Source organism: Mobula hypostoma, chromosome 10 (genome assembly GCF_963921235.1).
Source record: "Mobula hypostoma chromosome 10, sMobHyp1.1, whole genome shotgun sequence".
NCBI lineage: Eukaryota > Metazoa > Chordata > Chondrichthyes > Myliobatiformes > Myliobatidae > Mobula > Mobula hypostoma.
In genome coordinates, this window is record NC_086106.1 from 8,543,759 (window position 1) to 8,566,564 (window position 22,806).

Here is a 22,806-nt window from a genome sequence, read left to right on the forward strand (position 1 = left end):
CAGCTCAATCCAACTATCAACCGCCCGAGCTGCACATTTTCTGAATTATGTCCGGGCTGGTCTCTTGGTTTCAATCACAGACAGGAGAAAATCTGCAGATGCTGGAAATCCAAGCAACACACACAAAATGCCGGAGGAACTCAGCAGGCCAGGCAGCATCTATGGTACTTTTTTCCATCGATGCTAACTGGCCTGCTGAGTTCCAACAGCATTTTGGGTGTGTTTCTTGCTTTCAATCTCTTGCTCTTCTTCCAGATGTGAACACCGAGAACCCAGACGAGAAGTCCATCATTACCTACGTGGTGTCCTATTACCATTACTTCTCCAAGATGAAGGCGCTAGCTGTAGAGGGCAAGAGAATTGGCAAGGTGGGTACTTCCAGGTGGAAAGAGCCACTCAGTGCCCTGCCTCTCAGGTACCTGCTGAGATTCCAGTGCCAGACCCTGACAGTTCACAGCCAGTGACCCACTGACCCCCACACTCTCAGACCTCTCTAATGGGCTGCAGCTCCTCTGTGACCTCTCATCTCTGGTCAGCTTCCTGTCCATCCTTTGCACTCAGATGCCCATGGTCTCATTTTCCAACATCCGCTCCCTGCCCCACAACCGTGGCATCTCCTTTCCCATTCTCATCAGCCCTCCCCTCACTGCTCATCCTGTCTCACCACCTGCTCCTCATCTCCCTCTGTTCCTCACGCCCATCGGCCTGCACCCTCCCTCTCCCCAACTCTCAGTCAGCTGCCCCTTGATTGCTCAGATTTGCCCTCCTAGCTCTGGTTTAACCAACTCTTTCTCTCTCTTTCCACCAGAATTTGCTTTACTCTCCACTGTTGTGTTTTCTTTCCTCTGACACTGGCTGCTGCCACTTGCTCCAGTGGAGTCTTCCGTCATTACTCCAGCCTCCTTATTACTCCCCAGTATTGACGTTTATAGTACGGTCTCGGCTTCTGAAGTCTGATGTTTTCCCCTGTCACTCCACACCATCCCTGCCTTTATAAGGTCTCTTCTTATGGGTTACGGATTCCTCACTTGTGTCTCTCACAGCCAACTCCATGCTTTTTCTCAGAGTCCTTGCCCAGCACTCACATCCACCATTCCTGCTTTCTCTTGCTTGGTTGAAATCACGACCTGTCTTCCAGCACGTACTGTTTTGTGCGTTGCGACTTATTCTCAGTTACAAGGTGTCGTCACCTTGGGAGTACCCACTGCCTCTGTTATTGCTTGCTCTGCGGTCACTCAGTTTCTTCATCCTGGACCATCCTCTTCATGAGGGAAAACCCTTGTCTCTGTTATCGCATCTGCCCTCTGTTGCTATGCCTTGCTCTCTCGCACTCTTGTGCCCGTGCGCTCTCATGTAACGGTGCTCTCTCGCTCTTGCATTCTCCCTTGCTGTCTCGCACTCGCATCCTCATTCACTCTCACTTGCCCCCGCCTTGCCCTGTCCAACGCTCCCTTGCCTTTCCTCGTGCTCTCTCGCCCTCCTGCTCACCCTCCACTCAGTTCCCTCACCTTCCCTCGCCCTCCCCACACTCCCTTGCCCTCCTCGTGCTCCCTCGCCCTCCCCTCGACCTCCCCTGAGCTTTATTGAGCTATTATTTCCTCATTGCTTTCTGTCCCCTTGCCATTCCTCTACCATTTCTTTTATTCCGTTATTCCTCCTGTTATTCTGTGCTCTTTCTCCAGTCAGTGGCCACTTTATTAGGTATGCCTGTACACCTCATTGATTCAAATAGCTCATTAGCCAATCATGTGGCAGTAATTAGATTAGATTATGACACACAGTCCTCTTTTATTGTCATTTAGTAATGCATGCATTAAGAAATGATACAATTTGTTCCTCCAGAATGATATCACAGAAACACAAGACAAACCAAGACTAAAAAAAAACTGACAAAAACCACATAATTATAACAGATAGTTACAACAGTGCAAAGCAATACCATAATTTGATGAAGAACAGACCATGGGCACGGTAAAAAAAAGTCTCAAAGTCTCTCGAAAGTCCCATCATCTCACGCAGACGGTTGAAGGGAGAAACTCTTCCTGCCATGAGCTTCCAGCGCCGCAAACTTGTCGATGCAGCACCCTGGAAGCACACAACCATAGCCGACTCCGAGTCCGTCCGAAAACTTCGAGCCTCCAACCAGCCCTCCGACACCGAGCACCATCTCTGCCGAGCGCTTCAACCCCGGCCCCGGCAACAGGCGATAGGCAAAGCTGAGGATTTGGGGCCTTCGTCTCTGGAGATTCTCGATCGCACAGTAGCAGCAGCAGCGAAGCGGGCATTTCAGAAGTTTCTCCAGATGTTCCTCCGTGCTTCTCACATCCGTCTCCATCGACTCAGGATTGTGCACGGCCCCTATTTAACAAATACGATATCAATTCGGAGCGGCCGCGTGCGCTGCATCGCGCCGCCATCTTCTCCTCCCCTCCGCATAAAAGCATGCACTGTATTAGAGGTTCAGTTGTTATTCAGTTCAATCATCAGAATAGGAAGAGATATGATTTATGTGGCTTTAACCATGGAATGATTGTTGGTGCCTGATAGGGTGATTTGAGTATCTCAGAAACGACTGATCTCCTGGGATTTTCACGCACAGCAGGCTCTGGAGTTCATAAAAATGGCGTGAAAAACATTTTAAAAAATCCAAGGCGTGGCAGTGCTGTGTGTGAAAATGACTTGTTAACGAGTGAGGTCAGAGGAGAATGGCCAGACTGGTTCAAGCTGACAGGAAGGCAACAGTAACTCAAATAACCACACGTTACAACAGTGGTGTGCAGAAGAACATCTCTGAAAGCACAACACGTTGAGCCTTGAGGTGAATGGTCTTCAGCTGCAGACCATGCCGTGTTCCACTCCTGCACCTGAGAAAGTGGCCCCGATTGTCTCTATCTGCACACTGGTGTCTGCTCCGTGCACCTGTCCACTGCCTCGCTGCTCCACCCCTGCACTTGACCCACACGCCTCCCCTGGTTCCCCTTGCTCTCCTCTTCCTTTATGACTCTGTCTGGCTCCGTTCAGGATCTCCCATGGTCTCTGTCTCTCCCTCTATTTCCAATTGCCCTGTCCCACCTCCACCTCATACCACCTCCCACCTCGTACCACCTCCCTCCTCGTCCTACCTCCCACCTTGTACCACCTCCCTCCTCGTCCTACCTCCCTCCTCGTACCACCTCCCTCCTCGTACCACCTCCCCCTCGTCCCACCTCCCACCTCCCACCTCCTCTCGCCTCCCCCCTCCTCCTCTCGCCTCCCACCTTCTCCCGCCTCCCACCTTCTCCCACCTCCCACCTCACCCCCTCGCACCTCACCCCTCTCTGCCCCCTCCCCCTGCATCCCCTCACCCCTCTTCTCTCTCCTCCTTGACTCTCTTTTTCTTTTCCCCCTTCTCTCTCACTCTCTGACTTTGTCCAACTTTTTTCTCTCTATATGTATATCTCTCTTCCCCCCTGCCTGTCTGTCTCTTTCTCTTTCTTTCTCTCTCTCTCTCTCTCTCTCTCTCTCTCTTTCTCTTCCTCCTTCGTGACAGGTGCTGGACAACACGCTGGAGATTGAGCAGATCATCGCGAGGTACGGGGCACTGGCAACCGAGCTGCTGGAGTGGATCGAGCAAACCATCGCCCTCATCAGCAACCAACGCTTTGCAAACTCTTTGGCCGGAGTCCAGCAGCAGCTCCAAGTGTTCACCAGCTACTGCACCGTGGAGAAACCGTTCAAGTAGGTACTGACACTGTAGTGACGGTGGTCGATATTTGTCATGGTGAAGATTTAGCCTTTCTGCTCATTTCTGTCCTCTATAATTCCCATTTCCTGTTGTCGATATATTTTTCAGCTTATTTAGGGATAAAACACAGTAACAGGCTCCTCTGGTCCAGTGAGCGCATACTGCCCCATTACACCCATGCGAGGAGGCTTTTTCCACTGAGTTTGGGTGGGACTGCAACTACAGGTCATGGGCTAAGGGTGGAAGGACAAATGCTGAAGGGGAATACGGAGAGGCGGGGGACTTCTTCGCTCAGGAAATGGTGACAATGTGGAACGAGCTGCCAGCACAAGTGAAGGATGCGATTTCGATTTCAACGTTTAAGGAAAGTTTGGATATCACTTGCCGAAACCACTCAGAGATCGAGTACACAGTGTTGAGACTGTATGACGTGCTTTCAAAATAATACATTTCCAAAGTCGAAAATGCAACTTTTGACCCTCTGCTGTGAAACCAGCAAAGACGAACAATCTTGTAGTGATTTAACAAAACTAATAAAACTAAAACTAGTGAAATAAATGGTATAGAGCAGCAGCAAAATTAACAACCAACTATGAGAAACCATCACCCTGTGACTCAGCCCTGGCTCTAACTAGACTAAACTGACCTTAGACAAAGTATGAATAGGAAACTAGACTCATTTGCTCCTACCACTCCTCAACCCACGTGACAAATTACAGATAATAAACTTAAAACATAAAATACAATACAGACTGCCAGAAAATAGATACCTACAGTGCATATCAAAAGTATTCATCCCCCCCAGAAGTTTTCATGTTTTATTGTTTTACCTAATTGAATCACAGTGGATTTATTTTGGCTTTTAGAATTAATGCAGGAAAATACAGGGAATTCCTGGAGGAAAACCTGATGTAGTCTGTAAGAGAACTGCTACTTGGGATTTGTTTTCCAGCAAGACAATGACTCCAAATATAAAGCCAAAGCTACACAGGAATGGCTTAAAAACAATAAAGTTAATGTCCTGGAGTGGCCAAGTTAGACTCCAGACCTCAATCCAATTGAGAATTTGTGGCTGGACTTGAAAAGGGCTGTTCACTCACAATCCCCATGCAATCTGACAGAGCTTGAGCAGTTTTGTAAAGAAGAATAGGGGAAAAATTGTAGTGTGCTGATGTGCAAAGCTGATAGAGACCTATCCACACAGAGTCAAGGCTGCAATTGCTGCCAAAGGTGTATCTACTAAATACTGACTTGAAGGCGGTGAGTAATTATGCAATCAATTATTTTGTGTTTTATATTTGTAATTAATTTTGTAGATATCTATTTCCACTATGACATGAAAGAGTCTTTTTCTGTTGATTAGTGTCAAAAGCCAAATTAAATCCACTATGATTCAATGTTGTAAAACAATAAAATCTGAAAAGTTCTGGTGGGGGGGGTGAATACTTTTTATTGGCACTGTAGCTCCTAAAGGATAGGTACAGGAATGGGAGGGGTATGCAGTGCTGTGGTCCAGGTGGAGGTTGGTGGGAGTAGGCAGTTTAAATAGCTCAGCATGGACTAGATGGGCCGAAGGGCCTGTTCCTGTGCTGTGGTTTTCTGTGACTCTATGTGACCAATTAATCTACTGAGCCGTATGTCTGTAGAATGTGGGAGGAAACCTGCTTGGTCACAGGGAGAATGTATAGGTTCTTCACAGTGGTGGGGATTGAACCCGGGCCACTGGCATTACGCTGTGGTAGCATTACACTAAATGCTACGCTGTGATGCTGCCCGTTCTCTCTGTGCTGAGCCTCCCAGTTGACTAGAGTCAAATACCGAAAAGCCTGGACAGGGTGGAAGTAGAGGTGGGAGACTCTTGGAGCTTAGGGCACAACCTCAAAATAAAGGGACGTCCCTTTCAAACTCAGTTAAGGAGGAATTTGTTCAGCCGGATGGTGATGAATTTGTGGAATATGCTGCCACGGAGGATGGTGGAGGCCAAATCATTGGGTATAGTTAAGGCAGAGATTGATACGTTCATGATTGGTAAGGGTGTTGAGGGATACAGGGAGAAGGCAGGAGAATGGGATTGGAAAAGGAATTTCACTCCTATCTCATCTTCACCTTGGGTGGAGGTATGTCTCTACTAATGGAGATGTTAGGCGCTCCTTCCCTCCGCTAGCCTGCAGATCACCCTTAGGCAAGGTGTACCTCCACACTGCCGCCCGCCACCCAAGATGAAGATGAGATGGGAGCGAAATTCGGCCACTTGCCTCACAGAGTCTGCTCCGCCATTCATTCATGGCTGATTCCTTTTCCAATTCCACCCCCCCCCCCCGGATCAGGGGTCATGTGAAACCGTGGGTGCAGATGGTGGGTAGTCGTATTTTTACAGAGGTGGTTTGCCATTGCCTCTGTCTGGGCAGTGTCTTTACAAGACGGGTGACCCCCAGCCATTATCAATACTCTTCAGAGTTGTCTGCCTGGCGTCAGTGGTCACATCACCAGGACTTGTGATCTGCACCGGCTGCTCGTACGACCATCCACCACCCGCTCCCATGACTTCTCATGACCCTGATCTGGGGGGAGGTGCTACACCTTGCCCAAGGGTGACCTGCAGTCTAGTGGAGGGAAGCAATGCCTTACACCTCCATTGTCAGAGATGTATCTCAACCCTGTCACCCAACCCCTTCTTTGGGGGTAAAAGATGTTGATCATCTCCGCCTCTCATATACCTCAATCAAGCCACCCCTTAGCCTCTCTCCCCTTAACTAAAGTGTTTTAATGCAGGTAACGTCCTGTGAATATTAAAAAGAAAAACTGCATTTATTGCAAATCCTTCTTGAAATGAAACAAAGTGTTGGGAATAAATCTCTTACTAGCTCTTTCTTTAGTTAGTCCTGACGAAGGGTCTCGGCCCGGAACGCCGACTGCACCTCTTCCCAGAGATGCTGCCTGGCCTGCTGCGTTCACCAGCAACTTTGATGTGTGTTGCTTGAAATTCCAGCATCTGCAGAATTCCTCGTGTTTGCGTAAAGTGTTGGAAATATTCCGCAGGTCCTTCGGCATCCCTGGGAAGAGAAACAGAATGAATGTTTCTTGTTGAAGGCTCTTTACTCCCCTCTTTTTTTCTTGTGGAAGGCTGTTCACTCCTCTTTCTGCAGTGCTGAGGCAGTGATATCCACCCAGCTGCTGTTCTTAGTGCCTGTGTGCTTCGTGGCAATTTGCCCTGCTACTACGATAAACTGAGACCGAGGCTTGGGCCTACTCCGGGCTGCTCTAGTGTTTTGGATCTCAGGGCTCAATTTAGTTTGGAATGCTGTGCTCACTGTATTGTTTGCATGATTTGTGTTTGTTTTCCTCTCTTTCTCTGCTCATTGGGTGTTGGTTTTTATTTATTTATTTATTTTTAAATGTTTGTTTTCGTGTTTCTTGTTTCATGGTTGCCTGTAAGCAGAGAAATCTCAAGGTAGTATAATTTATACATTCTTTGATAATAAGTATACTTCGAATCTTTAAATTTTGAAGCTTTGAATCAGGACCCAGTCGGACGGGGCTTCTGTGGGAAGTCGTTTCACGAGGTGATGGGTGTGCAGTTTCTGTGTGAAATCGTTGGGCTTTGCTCTGTCTCCTCAGGTTCGATGAGAAGGGGAAGCTTGAAGTCTTGCTGTTCACCATCCAGAGCAAACTTCGGGCAAACAACCAGAGGCCGTACGTTCCGCCTGAGGGCAAGCTGATCTCTGACGTCAACAGGGTCAGTGAGCGGTTTATTGGCGGCCGTCAGGGTGTCCGGGCTGGAGGTGTCTGTCTGCGCCGTTTAGGGATTCAGCTGCAGTGAAGTGTACCTGTTGCTGACCGTGTTTTAGCAGTGGGCTCCCTTCCCCACGTCCGGGCTGACACGTATGAAGCGTAACGCACACGACATCCTGGTGGGACTAAGCAGGTCAGGCTTCACCTTTGGAGAGAAACAAACAATCGACGTTTTTGGGCTGTGACCCTTCCTCAGGTCTCTTTTCCGGGGAAACAGTCTGACCCGCTGAGTTCCTCCAGCACTCAGAGTCCTGACGAAGGGTCTCGGCCTGAAACGTCGACTGTACCTCTTCCTAGAGATGCTGCCTGGCCTGCTGCGTTCACCAGCAGCTTTGATGTGTGTTCCTCCAGCACTTTGTGTGTCTTACTGCAGATTTCCAGTGTCCGCAGAATCTCTTGTGGTTGTGTCACAAACCGTACTGTGCAGAAGTATTAAGCATCCAAGATATTCTACGTAAATTTTATTTTAGATGTTTACTTTTTCTCTTTTGCATTAGTGTGTCAGTAGAGAAGAATAAAGTTTAGTTTTCCATTCATTTTCCAAAAAATTGACTGTTACAGAGAAATTTTTATACTTTGTTAAAGAAAGTAACAAAGAAAGGATTGAAGGGCGCCCATTCGGAACAGAAATGCGAAGAAACTGTTTTAGTCAGAGGGTGGTGAATCTATGGAATTTGTTGCCATGGGCAGCAGTGGAGGCCAAGTCATTGGGTGTATTTAAGGCAGAGATTGATAGGTATCTGAGTAGCCAGGGCATCAAAGGTTATGGTGAGAAGGCAGGGGAGTGGGACTAAATGGGAGAATGGATCAGCACATGATAAAATGGCAGAGCAGATTCGATGGGCCGAATGGCCGACTTCTGCTCCTTTGTCTTATATTAAGTAATAGACCACTTTAAAATAAAAACTTGATTACTTTGATCTAGCCCAGTGCATGATTAAACAAACAGCTACTAATGATCAATGACATAATGAATTGAATGAACTAAACTGATTAACTGAAACAGAAACGGGTGCAGAAGGAATCAAGCTGGGTGAAGGACAACCATACTGAAAGATGAGTGGGACAGTTTAACCTTCAAATCATTAATTCTAACACTGGCAAAAGTGAGTGAAGCATTTACTATTTCGTGCCTTTTATAGTAATTTCGATATTTCAAAACTTTTTGTTATTTTTTAAAGCATTTTTGCTTTACACTATTTAATTGCCTCAAGGATCTGTACTGGGTCCAATGTTGTTTGTAATATATTTTGGTGATCTAGATGATGGGGTGGTAAATTGGATTAGTAAGTATGCAGATGATACTAAGATAGGTGGTGTTGTGGATAATGAGGTAGGTTTTCAAAACTTGCAGAAAGATTTAGGACAGTTAGAAGAGTGGGCTGAAAGATGACAGATGGAGTTTAATGCTGAAAAATGGGAGGTGCTACATTTTGGTAGGACTAATCAAAATAGGACATACATGGTAAATGGTAGGACATTAAAGAATGCTTTAGAACAGAGGGATCTAGGAATAATGGTGCATAGTTCCCTGAAGATGGAATCTCATGTAGATAGGGTGATGAAGAAAGATTTTGGTTTGCTGGCCTTTATTAATCAGAGCATTGAGTATAGGAGTTGGGATGTAATGTTAAATTTGTATAACGCATTGTATAAGGTTGAACAAGTTGGGTCTTTATTCTTTGGTGTGTAGAAGGTTGAGGGGAGACTTGATAGAGGTGTTTAAAATTATGAGGAGGATTGATAGAGTTGACATGGTTAGACTTTTTCCATTGAGAATGGGGGAGATTCAAACAAGAGGGCATGGGTTGAGAATTAGAGGACAAAAGTTTAGGGGTAACATGAGGGGGAACTTCTTTACTCAGAGAGTGGTAGCTGTGTGGAATGAGCTTCCAGCAGAAGTGGTTGAGGCAGGTTCGATGTTGTCATTTAAAGTTAAATTGGATAGATATATGGAGAGGAAAGGAATGGAGGGTTATGGGCTGAGTGCAGGTCGGTGGGAATAGGATAGGGTAAGAGTTCGGCATGGACTAGAAGGGCCGAGATGCCCTGTTTCCGTGCTGTAATTGTTATATGGTTATAATTTGCATGCGCCTAAGACTTTTGCACGGTATTGTAGGAAGCGGGAGTCCATTGCACTCACTCAGTGCAGTGTTATCCCAGGTGTCTGTGCTGTCTCTTGACGGTAGTGTTCTTCCAGAGGCCAGTGCACTCACTGGATCACACTGGTATCCCAGAGCCCACTGGATCAGAGTATTGTCCTGGAAGTCAGTGTGGTGAATGGACCAGAGCATTATCCCAGAGCCCAGTGCCGTCACTGAATCGCGGTGTTATGCCAGACTTCGCCCTAGGCCCTATGTTGCCTCCTGTAGGCCTGTCCCTGACTGAGTTTTCACTAAATGGTTTATTTTTTTACCCCTGTAGGCTTGGGAGAGGCTGGAGAAGGCAGAGCATGAGCGAGAGGGAGCGCTACGGAACGAGCTCATTCGGCAGGAGAAGCTGGAGCAGTTGGCGCATCGGTTCGATCACAAGGCCGTGATGCGCGAGACCTGGTTAAATGAGAACCAGCGCCTGATCTCACAGGTGGGTGATGGGGGGAGGGTGGGGGCGCACACAGGCTGTGCGGGCAGTCTGTGCACTGGGTGGTGTGGTGCTGGGACAGGCAGGTCCTTGCAGGGAGGGGGATAGGGCACTGGTCCTTGCAGGGCGGGGGACAGGGGACAGGTCCTTGCAGGGAGGGGGACGGAGGACAGGTTCTTGCAGGGAGGGGAACGGGGCACTGGTCCCTGCAGGGAGGGGGACGGGGACGGGGGGACAGGTCCTTGCAGGGACGGGGACGGGGGGACAGGTCCTTGCAGGGAGGGGGACGGGGGGGACAGGTCCTTGTAGGGAGGGGATCAGAGGAAAGGTCCTTGCAGGGAAGGGGACGGGGGGACAGGTCCTTGCAGGGAGGGGGACGGGGGGGACAGGTCCTTGTAGGGAGGGGATCAGAGGAAAGGTCCTTGCAGGGAGGGGAATGGGGCACTGGTTCTTGCAGGGCGGGGGACGGGGGACAGGTCCTTGCAAGGAGGGAATGGGGCACTGGTCCCTGCAGGGAGGGGGACGGGGGGACAGGTCCTTGCTGGGTGTGGAACAGAGGAAAAGTCCTTGCAGGGAGGGTAACAAGGGACAGTTCCTTACAGGGAGGGGAACAGAGGAAACGTCCTTGCAGAGAGGGGCAATGGGGGACAGGTCCTTGCAGGGAGGGGGACAGGGCACTGGTCCTTGCAGGGAGGTGGACGGACCCTGGCAGGGAGGTGGACGGACCCTGGCAGGGAGGGGCAATGGGGGACAGGTCCTTTCAGGGAGGGGGACGGGGGGACAGGTCCTTGCAGGGAGGGGAATGGGGGACAGGTCCTTGCAGGGAGGGGGACAGGGCACTGTTCCTTGCAGGGATGGGGACGGCGGGGGGGACAGGTCCTTGCAGGGAGGGGGAATGGGAGACAGGTCCTTGCAGGGAGGTGGATGGGCCCTAGCAGGGAGGGGGATGGGGCACTGGTCCTTGCAGGGAGGGGGATGGGGGACAGGTCCTTGCAAGGAGGAAGACAGGGGACAGGTCCTTACAGGGAGGAGGACGGGGGACAAGTCCTTGCAGGGAGGGGGAACAGGTGGCAGGTGTGAGCTGCTCTTTGAGATGCAACTCTCTCCCAATCCCAGGATAACTTCGGCTATGATCTCCCTGCCGTGGAGGCGTCCATGAAGAAACACGAAGCCATCGAGGCGGACGTGTCCTCCTACAAGGAGCGGGTGCAGGTGATCACGGAGCTGGCTCGGGAGCTGGAGTCCGAGGGCTACTACGACATCAAGCGCATCTCTGCTCAGAAGGACAACATCTTGCGTTTGTGGGGCTTTCTCCAGGAGACGCTGACAGCCCGCCGATCCCGCCTCGAGCTCAACCTGTCCCTGCAGAAGATCTTCCAGGAGATGGTCCACATGATTGACTGGATGGAGGAGATGCAGGTAAGGACCCGGAGATCATCCCTCCAACCTCACCCTCCCAAGCCTTATCTTGGCTTCCATTTTCCTTTGCCCCTGTAGCCATTGGCCTATACCCATCACCAAACTCATAAAGCCTCTCCTCCTCCCTCCCTCCCATTCCTTCTCCTTCACCTGATATTCCTTTACCCTTCATTTTCACATCAACCATTCATCCTTGTGAGCAACTGTACCTCAGAGAGCCAATGGACAATAATGCTGAGGTTTGATATCGAACAATGGTCTTCTTTGTTCTAATTGTATTCTTTTTTGTTTAACATATGTTTTTCTCGTGAATCTGATGTTGTTATGTGCCCATGATGCTGCTACAAGCAAGATTTTCTTTGCACTTGCACATGGGTGTACATTTGACAATAAACTCAACTTTGATCTCACTCAAAAATAGTTGTGGTTGAAGGTCTATCATCCCCATCCCAGGACACCTCAACAACGCTTCCTCAGGGCAGTGTCGCCTTCTGCTGTTTCTCACACCCTAGGACGGTAGAGCACAGCAACAGGCCCTGGTCATGTTGTACCGAACTAAACACGTCCCTTTTGCCTACACAAGGTCCATATCTGCATGTTCAGCTACCTGTCTAAGAGTTGCTTAAACTCCTCTATCGTATTTGACCCACCATCCACCTAGTAGCACATTGCACACACCCATCACTCTCTGTGTTTAAAACATATATATATATATGCCCTACACATCTCCTTTGAACATAAGAAATAGGAGCAGGAGTAGGCCTTCTGGCCCGTCAATAAGATCATGGCTGATCTGACCATGAACTCATCTCCAACTTCCTGCTTTTTCTCATAACATACCGCCCCTCATCTTAAGTGCATGTGCTTTGGCATTACACATTTTGAACCTGGGGGAAAAAAGACACTGGCTATCTATGCAAACGCGAGGAATTCTGCAGATGCTGGAAATTCAAGCAACAGATATCAAAGTTGCTGGTGAACGCAGCGGGCCAGGCAGCATCTCTAGGAAGAGGTACAGTCGACATTTCGGGCCGAGACCCTTCGTCAGGACTAACTGAAAGAAGAGCTGGTAAGAGATTTGAGAGGGGGAGGTGGAAATCCAAAATGATAGGAGAAGACAGAAGGGGGAGGGATGGAGCCAAGAGCTGGACAGCTGATTGGCAAAAGGGATATCTGTCCCATAATCCTCTCATATCCCTTTTGCCAATCACCTGTCCAGCTCTTGGCTCCATCCCTCCCCCTCCTGTCTTCTCCTCTATCATTTTGGATCTCCCCCTCCCCCTCCCACTTTCAAATCTCTTACTAGCTCTTCTTTCAGTTAGTCCTGACGAAGGGTCTCAGCCCGAAACGTCGACTCTACCTCTTCCTAGAGATGCTGCCTGGCTTGCTGCGTTCACCAGCAACTTTCATGTGCGTTACTGGCTATCTATGCTGCTCATAATCTTATAAACTCTTCCCCCCACCCCCTTTTAAATCCACTCATCTTTTTTTCTCCAGACCGGCTGAAGGGTCTCGGCCTGAGACGTCGACTGCACGTTTTTCCATAGTCGCTGCCTCGGCGGCTGAGTTCCTCCAGCATTTTGTGTCTGTTGCTCGGATTTCCAGTGTCAGCAGATTTTTTTTCTTGTTTCTTATAAACATCTAGTAGGTTTCTGCCACCACGAGAGTTTGCTGGAGAAGGACTGCTCTGGTGGGTTCTTCTACTGGTGAGGGAAGGGGAAGATTGGGCAGGGGAAGCCCTCAATTATTATCGTATTTAATATAAAGCAACTCCACCTTGGATGGTCACAAACCTGGGCCCTGGCGAGACCACACCTGGAGTACTGTGTGCAGTTTCAGTCTCCAAATCTGAGGAAGGACATTCTAGCTATGGAGGGAGTGCAGCGTAGGTTCACAAGGTTAATTCCCGGGATGGCGGGACTGTCATATGTTGAAAGATTGGAGCGACTGGGCTTGTATACACTAGAATTTAGAAGGATGAGAGGGGATCTTATTGAAACATATAAGATTATTAAGGGATTGGACACGCTGGAGGCAGGAAGCATGTTCCCACTGATGGGTGAGTCCAGAACCAGAGGCCACAGTTTAAGAATTAGGGGTAGACCATTTAGAACGGAGTTGAGGAAAAACTTTTTCACCCAGAGGGTGGTGGATATATGGAATGCTCTGCCCCAGAAGGCTGTGGAGGCCAAGTCTCCGGATGCTTTCAGGAAAGAGATGGATAGAGCTCTTAAAGATAGCGGAATCAAAGGCTATGGGGATAAGGCAGGAACTGGATACTGATAGTGGATGATCAGCCATGATCACAGTGAATGGCAGTGCTGGCTCGAAGGGCCGAATGGCCTACTCCTGCCCCTGTTGACTATTGTCTAAGCCTGGCTGTGAAAGGAGGATTTTGGGCATGGGGCTCGCGACCCCCATCCCGTAAAAACCCAGTGCTACAGAAACGCCAGCAGAAGCTCCAAAGACCTCATCCCTGGATGAGGAAGGAGAAGGTGGACTACACCTGGGACAACTTGAAAGGCTGGCCCAGGACAGAGGACTCTGGTGAGCTGCTGTTGGTGGCTTGAGCCCCTGTCAGGGTTCTGGGTTGAATGAAGTTAGTTGGTTTTAAGCCCCGGAGTGCCACACGACTGGCAACGGTGTGAGAATGAGTTGGAAAGCATTGACTATGTATGTAAAGTACAGAAAGGTTTATTCTTCTAAATATTTTTTTATCGTGAATAAAGTTCATTTAGTTAAAACAAAATCAGGGTTCCACACAGCCTCGGCCTCTCCAGAGAAAGCAATCCAAGTTTGTTCTCCCTTTTCGAGCCCAGGCAGCATCTTGGCGAATCTCTTGGTCAACCTCTCCAAAGCCTTCGTATCCTTCCTGCAATGGGGCAACTAGAATTGAATTGGGTGGGCAGGTGGAGATGCGCCTCTACCAAAGGAGGTGTAAGACGCTGCTTCCCTCTGCTAGCCTGCAGGTCACCCTAGGGCAAGGTGTAGCACCTGCTTAGCCCCCGATCAGGGACATGTGAAGCCGTGGGAGCAGGTGGGTGGTCGTATGAGCAGCCGGTGCGGATCACAAGTCCTGGTCATGCGACCACTGACACCAGGCTGACAATCTCTGAATAGTATTGATAATGGCTGGGGTCACCCGTCTTGTAAAGACACTGCCCAGGAGAAGGCAATGGCAAACCAGTTCTGTAGCAAAAATTGCCAAGAAAAGTCATGGTCAAACACCATGATCGCCCAAGTCATACAACATGGCTGATAATGATGATGAAAATCGAACATTGTACTCCAGATGTCTTCTAACCAGAGTTTTATAAAGCTGTATCATAACTTCCTGACTCTCAAACTTGGCTATTAAAGACCAGCATGTTCCTTTTCACCCGAACAACCTGTGCGAGTGGTTTCATGAGGCTGTGGGCTTGCATCCCAGATCCCCTGCACATGCTGTGTTTGGACCCCATCGACCTTCCTCTCTGGATCTTCTCTCTAGGTTCTGTTGTGTTCGAAAGAGCTGGGGAAGCACTTGCTGGAAGTGGAAGATCTGCTGCAGAAGCACAGCCTGCTGGAGGCGGATATCTCGGTGCAGGAGGAGCGGCTGAAGGCCCTGAACGCGGCGGCGCTGGAGTTCACGAAGGACGAGGGTGAGTATGGAAGTCCCGGCTCCGCGGGTCACTGGTGGATCCTGCAGCGCTGTCCGCAGCTGGACTTTCAATGAACGGGGGGGGCCCGCCATCCACGGGGCAGAGTAGTTAATAGGTTCACAGAGAGACTCAGTATGAGGACTGCCCTTCGGCCCATCCAATCCGTGCTGACCTGCTTTACACTCATGGATGCACAGCAGAGTAGACGGGTAGGTCACCGTTGTGCTAAAGTCATGGAGTAGGGAACCAGGCCCTTCGGCCCAACTCATCCATGCTAACTTGAGCTAGTCCCATTTGTTTGTGCTCTCATTTCCCTTTTTATTGGCCAACAGTCCTTTGAAAGGTCCTAACCCAAAACATTGACTGTCCACTTTAAAGATTATCCGTACTTGTTCAATGATCAATTTAATATTCAGAGAATGGATACAGTATACAATGTGAAATTCTCACTCTTGACAAACATCCATAAAACAGAGAAATAAAGAATGAATGACAGAAAATGTTATATATACATTGAATCGTACAGTGAAGTTGCGTCAGGTCAAAATCGGTGGGGATTGTGCTCAGCAGCCCATAAGAGGCTTCATGATTCCATTGCCAGTATAGCATGCCCACACCTCACTAACCCTAACCCGCATGTCTTTGGAGTGTGGAAGGAAACTGGAGCACCCAGGGGAAACGGAGCTGGTCACGGGGAGAATGTACATGCTCCTTACAGACTGCAGCGGAAACTGAACCCAGATCTTGCGGGTGGCCGCTGTAGAGCGCTGCGCTAACCGCCACGCTGCCATGCCACCCACGTCCCTTCAGCTGCGTGACCCTCCGGAGCTCCTCCGCCATCTCGTACGTTGCTGCCACTCGCCCGACCCGTACCCCTCTGACGTTTGATGTCCCAGCTCTTGTACTTGATGCTGACGAAGGCAGGAGTGCCAGTGGCCTCTTCACCATCCTGAGATGACGTGTCTTTAGTTTAATGGTTTAAACTGCCCTGGTTTAACTTATCAAATTCATTTTTTTTACAGCATAGTCACAGCACAATGAGCTCACATTGGCCAATAATTTTGCATTGCAGAGTAGGCCATTATGACACTTCGAGCCGTCCCACCCAGCAATCCCTCGATTTAATCCTCGCCTAGTTACAGGACAACTTGCAACGACCAATTAACCTACCAGCCGGGAGGTCTTTGGACTGTGGGAGGAGACCTAGACAGTCACGGGCAGCGTCGGGAATTGAACCTGGGTTGCCTGTACTGTGACCTCTACACTACCGTGCCGTCCCACCTTTGTATCCTAGGTGACCAATTAACTTACCAACTTGTACATATTTGGATTGTGAGGAAACTGGGGCATCTGGAGGGGAGGTTTAGGCTCTAAACATTTCTTAGCCACTTCATTCAGGGCCCCAAACAGTCCTTCCAGGTGAGGCAACACTTCACCTGTGAGTCTGCTGGGGTCATCTATTGCATCTGGTGCTCCCGGTGTGGCCTCCTCTACATCGGTGAAACCCGACGCAGATTGGGGGACCGCTTCGTCGAGCATCTCCGCTGCGACCGCCACAATAGACAGGACCTCTCAGTAGCCACCCACGTCAACTCTGCTTCCCACTCCCATTCAGATATGTCCATACATGGCCTCCTCTACTGCCATGATGAGGCTAAACTCAGGTTGGAGGAGCAACACCTCATATACCGTCTAGGTAGTCTCCAGCCCCTTGGTATGAACATAGAATTCTCCAACTTCTGGTAATTCCCTCCCCCTCCCTTCCTCTATCCCTATGTCACTCTGCCCCCTCCCCCAGCTGCCTATCACCTCCCTCATGGTCCCGCCTCCTTCTACTACCTATTGTGTTTTCCCCTACTTCACCTTTCCTGCCTATCCCCTCCCTGTTTCCCCTGCCCCACCCCTTTATCTTTCCCCTTACTGGTTTTTCACCTGGAACCTACCAGCCTTCTCCTTCCCACCCTCCCCCCACCTTCTTTATAGGGCCTCTGCCCCTTCCCCCTACAGTCCTGATGAAGGGTTCCGGCCTGAAACGTTGACTGATCGTTTCCACGGATGCTGCCCGACCTGTTGAGTTCCTCCAGCGTGTTGTGAGTGTCTTAGCCACTTGCCTGTCCAAACGTCTTTTAAATATTATAATTATACCCATCTCTGTACACTTTCCTCTGACAGTTTGTTCCATACACCCACCAGCATCTGTGTGGAAAAACATGCCTCTTGGATTCCCTTTAAATCTTTTTGCCTGTCACCTTATACATGCCTGATAGTTTTAGGTTCTCCAACCCTTGGAAAAAGAATCTGACCTTCCACTTTTTCCGTTTCCTCATGAATTTATAAACCTTTTTTTATGTCACTCCTCAACCTCCTTGCCCTGGAAATATCAGTCCCAGCCTCTCCTGCCTTTCCTTAGCTGAAACTGTCCAGTCCTGGTGACATTTTTTTTTTGTCAGTCTTTTCTGCACCCTTTCTAGATTAATTATGCCCTCCCTATAGCTGGGCAACCAGAATGGCACTCAGTATTCCAAGGGAGTTCTCTCTGGTGTCTTGTCTCTTTAACATGATGTCCTTACCCTTGTACTCGATGCCGAAGAAGGCGAGGGTGCCAGCTGCCATCTTCACCATCCTGAGTAGGTGGGTATTCATTTTAATGAAACTGGGTACGCGTACTGTTCTACAACACTCCCCTGGCCCCGACCACTTACTGTGGAAGTCCTGCCCTGCTTTAACTTATTGTTATTTATTGGGGATCTTATTGAAACATATAAGATTATTAAGGGATTGGACACGCTGGTGGCAGGAAGCATGTTCCCGCTGATGGGTGAGTCCAGAACCAGAGGCCACAGTTTAAGAATTAGGGGTAGGCCATTTAGAACGGAGTTGAGGAAAAACTTTTTCACCCAGAAAGTGGTGGATATGTGGAATGCTCTGCCCCAGTAGGCAGTGGAGGCCAAGTCTCTGGATGGTTTCAAAAAAGAGATGGATAGAGCTCTTAAAGATAGCGGAATCAAAGGTTATGGGGATAAGGCAGGAACTGGATACTGATTGTGGATGATCAGCCATGATCACAGTGAATGGCGGTGCTGGCTCGAAGGGCCGAATGGCCTACTCCTGCACCTATTGTCTATTGTCTAACTTATCAAAGTGCAACACCTTGCACATTATTATTTCTTTTTAGATATACAGCACAGTAACACACCAGTAAGCCCACCTTGCCTAATTACACTCATGACCAATTACCCAACTAACCTGAACATCTGTGGAATGTTGGAGGAAACCGGAGCACCGGGGGGAAACCCATGCAGTCACAGAACTTAAGGACTTAGGAGCAGGAGTAGGTCCTGCGGTGTCGCGCCTGCCCTGCCATTGGCCAGGGGCTCATCTCCACCTACCTGCCGCTCCCCCATGACCCTTAATTCCCGAACTATGCAAAACTCTATCCAACCTTCTCTTAATTATCTTTACTGAGGTAGCCTCCACTGCTTCATTGGGCAGAGAATTCCACAGATTCACCACTCTCTGGGAAAAGCTGTTTCTCCTCATCTCCAGGCTAAATCTACTCCCCTGAATCTTGAGGCTATGTCCCCTAGTTCTAGTCTCGCCTCCCAGTGGAAACAATTTTCCTGCCTCTATCTTATCCATCCCTTTCATAACTTTATATGTTTCTATCAGATCTCCTCTCATTCTTATGAATTCCAGCGAGTACAGTCCCAGGTGACTCAACCTGTCCTCGTTGTCTAACCCCCTCATCTCTAGAATCAACCTGGTGAACGTCCTCTGCACCGCCTCCAAAGCCGGTATATCCCTCATCAAGTAAGGAGACCAGAACTGCACGCAGTACTCCAGATGCGGCCTCACCAGTATCTTGTATGGTTGCAGCGTAACCTCCCTGCTCTTAAATTCAATCCTTCTAGCAATGAAGGCCAACATCTCACTTGCCTTCTTGATAACCTGCTGCACCTGCAAACCAACTTTTTGCGACTCGTGCGCAGGGGGAATGTGCAAACTCTTTCCGAACAATGGTAGAGTGGAACCTGGTTTGCTGGTGCACGAACCACTGCTTCTGTGCTGCCCCCAGCTGGTCAGAGTGAAATTGCATTTGCCATTCTCTGCCCCATTCCTCAAGTTAGCCTCAATCCCCTACAGAGTTCAAGTTCAAAGTATGATCAAAGTTTTATACAACCTTGAGATTCGTCCCCTTACAGGCAAGCACAAAACAAAGAAACCCAATCGAGCCCATTAAAAGAAAAGAAGACTGTCAGATACCCAATGTGCAGAGAGAGAGAGAGAGAGAGAGAGAGAGAGAGAGAGAGAGAGAGAATAAATCATGGAAACACTAAAAGTAAGCAAATAGCATTCAGAGCTGAAGTTCATGAAGGGGGGTCCTTGCCACAGCTTCAGTTCAGTGCAGAAACCCTTGTAGACCAGTGAGCTGAACCAGCCCATCCCTTACCTCCAGCCCCGAAACCCTGACAATTTCAATCTGACCCGGTGCTTAAATCATCCAAACTTCAGATTGTTTCTTGATCTCTGGCCCGAACCCTGCTGCCTTGATTCGGCCGGTAGATGACCTTTCCAAACTTGGCTCGGCACTTAAATTGATCAAATTTTAGACAATAGACAATAGGTGCAGGAGTAGGCCATTCGGCCCTTCGAGCCAGCACCGCCGTTCACTGTGATCATGGCTGATCATCCACAATCAGTATCCAGTTCCTGCCTTATCCCCATAACCTTTGATTCTGCTATCTTTAAGAGCTCTATCCATCTCTTTCTTGAAAGCATCCAGAGATTTGGCCTCCACAGCCTTCTGGGGCAGAGCATTCCATATATCCACCACTCTCTGGGTGAAAAAGTTTTTCCTCAACTCCGTTCTAAATGGCCTACCCCTTATTCTTAAACTGTGGCCTCTGGTTCTGGGGGAACATGCTTCCTGCCTCCAGTGTGTCCAATCCCTTAATAATCTTATATGTTTCAATAAGATCCCCTCTCAGCCTTCTAAATTCCAGAGTATACAAGCCCAGTCGCTCCAATTTTTCGATATATGACAGTCTCGCCAACCTGGGAATTAACCTTGTGAACCTACGCTGCACTCCCTCAATAGCAAGAATGTTCTTCCTCAAATTTGGAGACCAAAACTGCACACAGTACTCCAGGTGTGGTCTCACCAGGGCCCTGTACAGCTGCAGAAGGACCTCTTTGCTCCGATACTCAATTCCCCTTGTTTTTGCTGGCTGTTGGGCCTGGGCTCTGCCTCACCTTGATCCTGCTGCGTCAAATTGCCTCCAAGTCCATTCCAGCAACGGCTCCTTGTAGACTTAGATAACACTCTTCCCCATTCACTACCTCTATAAGGTCGACATCGGCCTCCTTTGCTCCAGAGAATACGGCTTCTATCTAACTAGTCTCTCCTTGTAACTTGAGTCCTCTCGTCCTGTCGACATAGTTGAATATCTGTTCTAGCGTCATTCCATCCTTCGTATAACATGGCAGCCAGAACTGCACACCGAGTGCTATCTGAAGGGCTGGCACCTTTGCCCTCCCCGTGCTTTGCCACCTCACCTGTGACTGGCCCTCTGCTCTGCTCTCAGGTTACCAGCCCTGCGACCCGCAGGTGATCTGCAACCGCGTCCACCACGTGGACAGCTGCGTGGAGGAGCTGCACCGGCTGGGGTCCCTGCGCCGCGCCCAGCTGGAGGGCTCGCGGTGCCTGTGGGCCTTCCTGCAGGAGATGGAGGAGGCGGAGAGCTGGATCCACGAGAAGCGGCAGGTCATCTCCTCGCCGCACCTGGGCAAGGACCTCAGCAGCGTCACCCGGCTGCTAGGCAAGCACAAGGTCCTGATGGGGGAGCTGGCCGGCCGGTGTGGCCTCCTCACTCAAACCATCACCAAGGGCGAGCAGATCCTGGCGGAGAAGCACTTCGGCACGGGGAACATCCAGGAGAGGATCCTGGAGGTCCGGGTCCAGTGGAAGAAGCTCGACGAGTTGGCAGTTCTCCGACTCCAGCACCTCCAGGAGTCCCTGGACTTCTTCCAGCTGAAGGCGGACACGGACGACCTGGAGGTCTGGCTGCAGGACGCGTACCGCATTGTGTCCAGCGACGACTTCGGCCACGACGAGTACTCCACGCAGTCGCTGGCGAAGAAGCACCGGGGATTGGAGGAGGACATCGAGCAGCACCGGCAGGCGGTGGAAGCCCTCCGCCAGCAGGCAGCCGGCCTGGCGCCCGAGTACTCGGAGCTGGAGGAGGTGAAGGTCCGCGTGGCCGAGGTGGAGGGCCTGTACACCGAGGTGAGGGAGGTGGCGGGACTGCGGCGGCAGTGGCTGCAGGACGCGCTGGCCGTGTACCGCATGTTCAGCGAGGTTAACGCCTGCGAGCGCTGGATCGACGAGAAGGAGCAGTGGCTGAATCGGATGGAGATCCCCGAGAGCCTGGAGGACCTGGAGCTGGTGCAGCAGAGGTAAGCGAAGCCGGCATGTCCCTGTCCTCGCACGCGTTCCAGGAACGGACTTTCAATTCCGCCTGGATACCGTTTGGGATTGCAGGAATTTTCAATCGGTTACCCGATCTGTCGCCCAAACTCAGTCCCTGTCGCACTGTATCAAGTTTGTATCAGTCTTGACTTCTCCGACCACCTAGACAGAGTATCAAATACAGAACAGTGCGATGCAAGAACAGGCCCTTCGGCCCGCAATGTCGTGCTAAACTAATTAAGTGAACGAGCTAATGCCTTCAGCCTCCATATGGTTCAGGTCCTTCCATTCCTTGTGTGTTCAAGCACCTATCTGAGACCCTCTTAAACTCTGTTAGATATCTGCCCCTTCCCCCCGATCTGTAGCCGCTATCTTTCTGTACTCTTACATCAAAGAAAGAATGGCGCAGCACAGTACGGGCATTTTGGCCCTGTCTGTTGCTGACCTATGTAACCCAACTCCATTGTCAGTCTAACCCCCCACCCCACACAGCCCACACAGCCCTTACCCCTCCATTTTCTCATATTCATTAGGTGACAGGGTGGAGGTAAGTTTCTACCAAAGGAGGTGTAAGATGCTCCTTCCCTCCGCTAGACTTCAGGTCACCCTTGGGCGAGGTGTAGCACCTGCTTTGCCCACCGATCGGGGTCACACGAAGCCATGGGAGCAGGTGGTGGATGGTCGTACGAGCAGCCGGTGCAGATCACAAGTCCTGGTTATGCCACCACTGCCTGATGGATGTGGCTTTTGGAGGTCAATCATCCAAGCCCCACGATACCATGAGAGAAGTTCCTCAGGGAAGAAAGAGGAACCATACTGCACAAGAACAGGTCCTTCAGTCCACAATAAACAATAGGTGCAGGAGTAGGCCATTCGGCCCTTGGAGCCAGCACCACCATTCACTGTGATCATGGCTGATCATCCACAATCAGTATCCAGTTCCTGCCTTCTCCCCATATCCCTTGACTCCGCTATCATTAAGAGCTCTATCTAAGTCTTTCTTGAAAGCATCCAGAGAATTGGCCTCCACTGCCTTCTGAGGCAGAGCATTCCACGGATCCACAACTCTCTAGGTGAAGAGGTTTTCCTCAACTCCGTTCTAAATGGCCTACCCCTTATTCTCAAATTGTGGCCTCTGGTTCTGGGCTCACCCAACATCGGGAACATGTTTCCTACCTCCA

At 49.9% G+C, this 22,806-nt stretch overlaps 1 protein-coding gene across 6 annotated transcripts in view; it reads left to right on the forward strand.

Moving 5' to 3' along the window:
* LOC134352634 (spectrin beta chain, non-erythrocytic 1-like) overlaps window positions 1–22,806 on the forward strand; it is a 223,155-nt gene that overhangs the window by 42,687 nt on the left and 157,662 nt on the right. For all 6 annotated transcript variants that reach the window (XM_063059956.1, XM_063059955.1, XM_063059954.1 and 3 more), the window contains 7 exons: window positions 256–368; window positions 3,530–3,717; window positions 7,343–7,460; window positions 9,941–10,099; window positions 11,213–11,515; window positions 15,006–15,156; window positions 20,742–21,612. In XM_063059956.1, coding sequence (XP_062916026.1) covers window positions 256–368; window positions 3,530–3,717; window positions 7,343–7,460; window positions 9,941–10,099; window positions 11,213–11,515; window positions 15,006–15,156; window positions 20,742–21,612 — 1,903 coding nt within the window. The remainder of the gene's footprint in view (window positions 1–255; window positions 369–3,529; window positions 3,718–7,342; window positions 7,461–9,940; window positions 10,100–11,212; window positions 11,516–15,005; window positions 15,157–20,741; window positions 21,613–22,806) is intronic.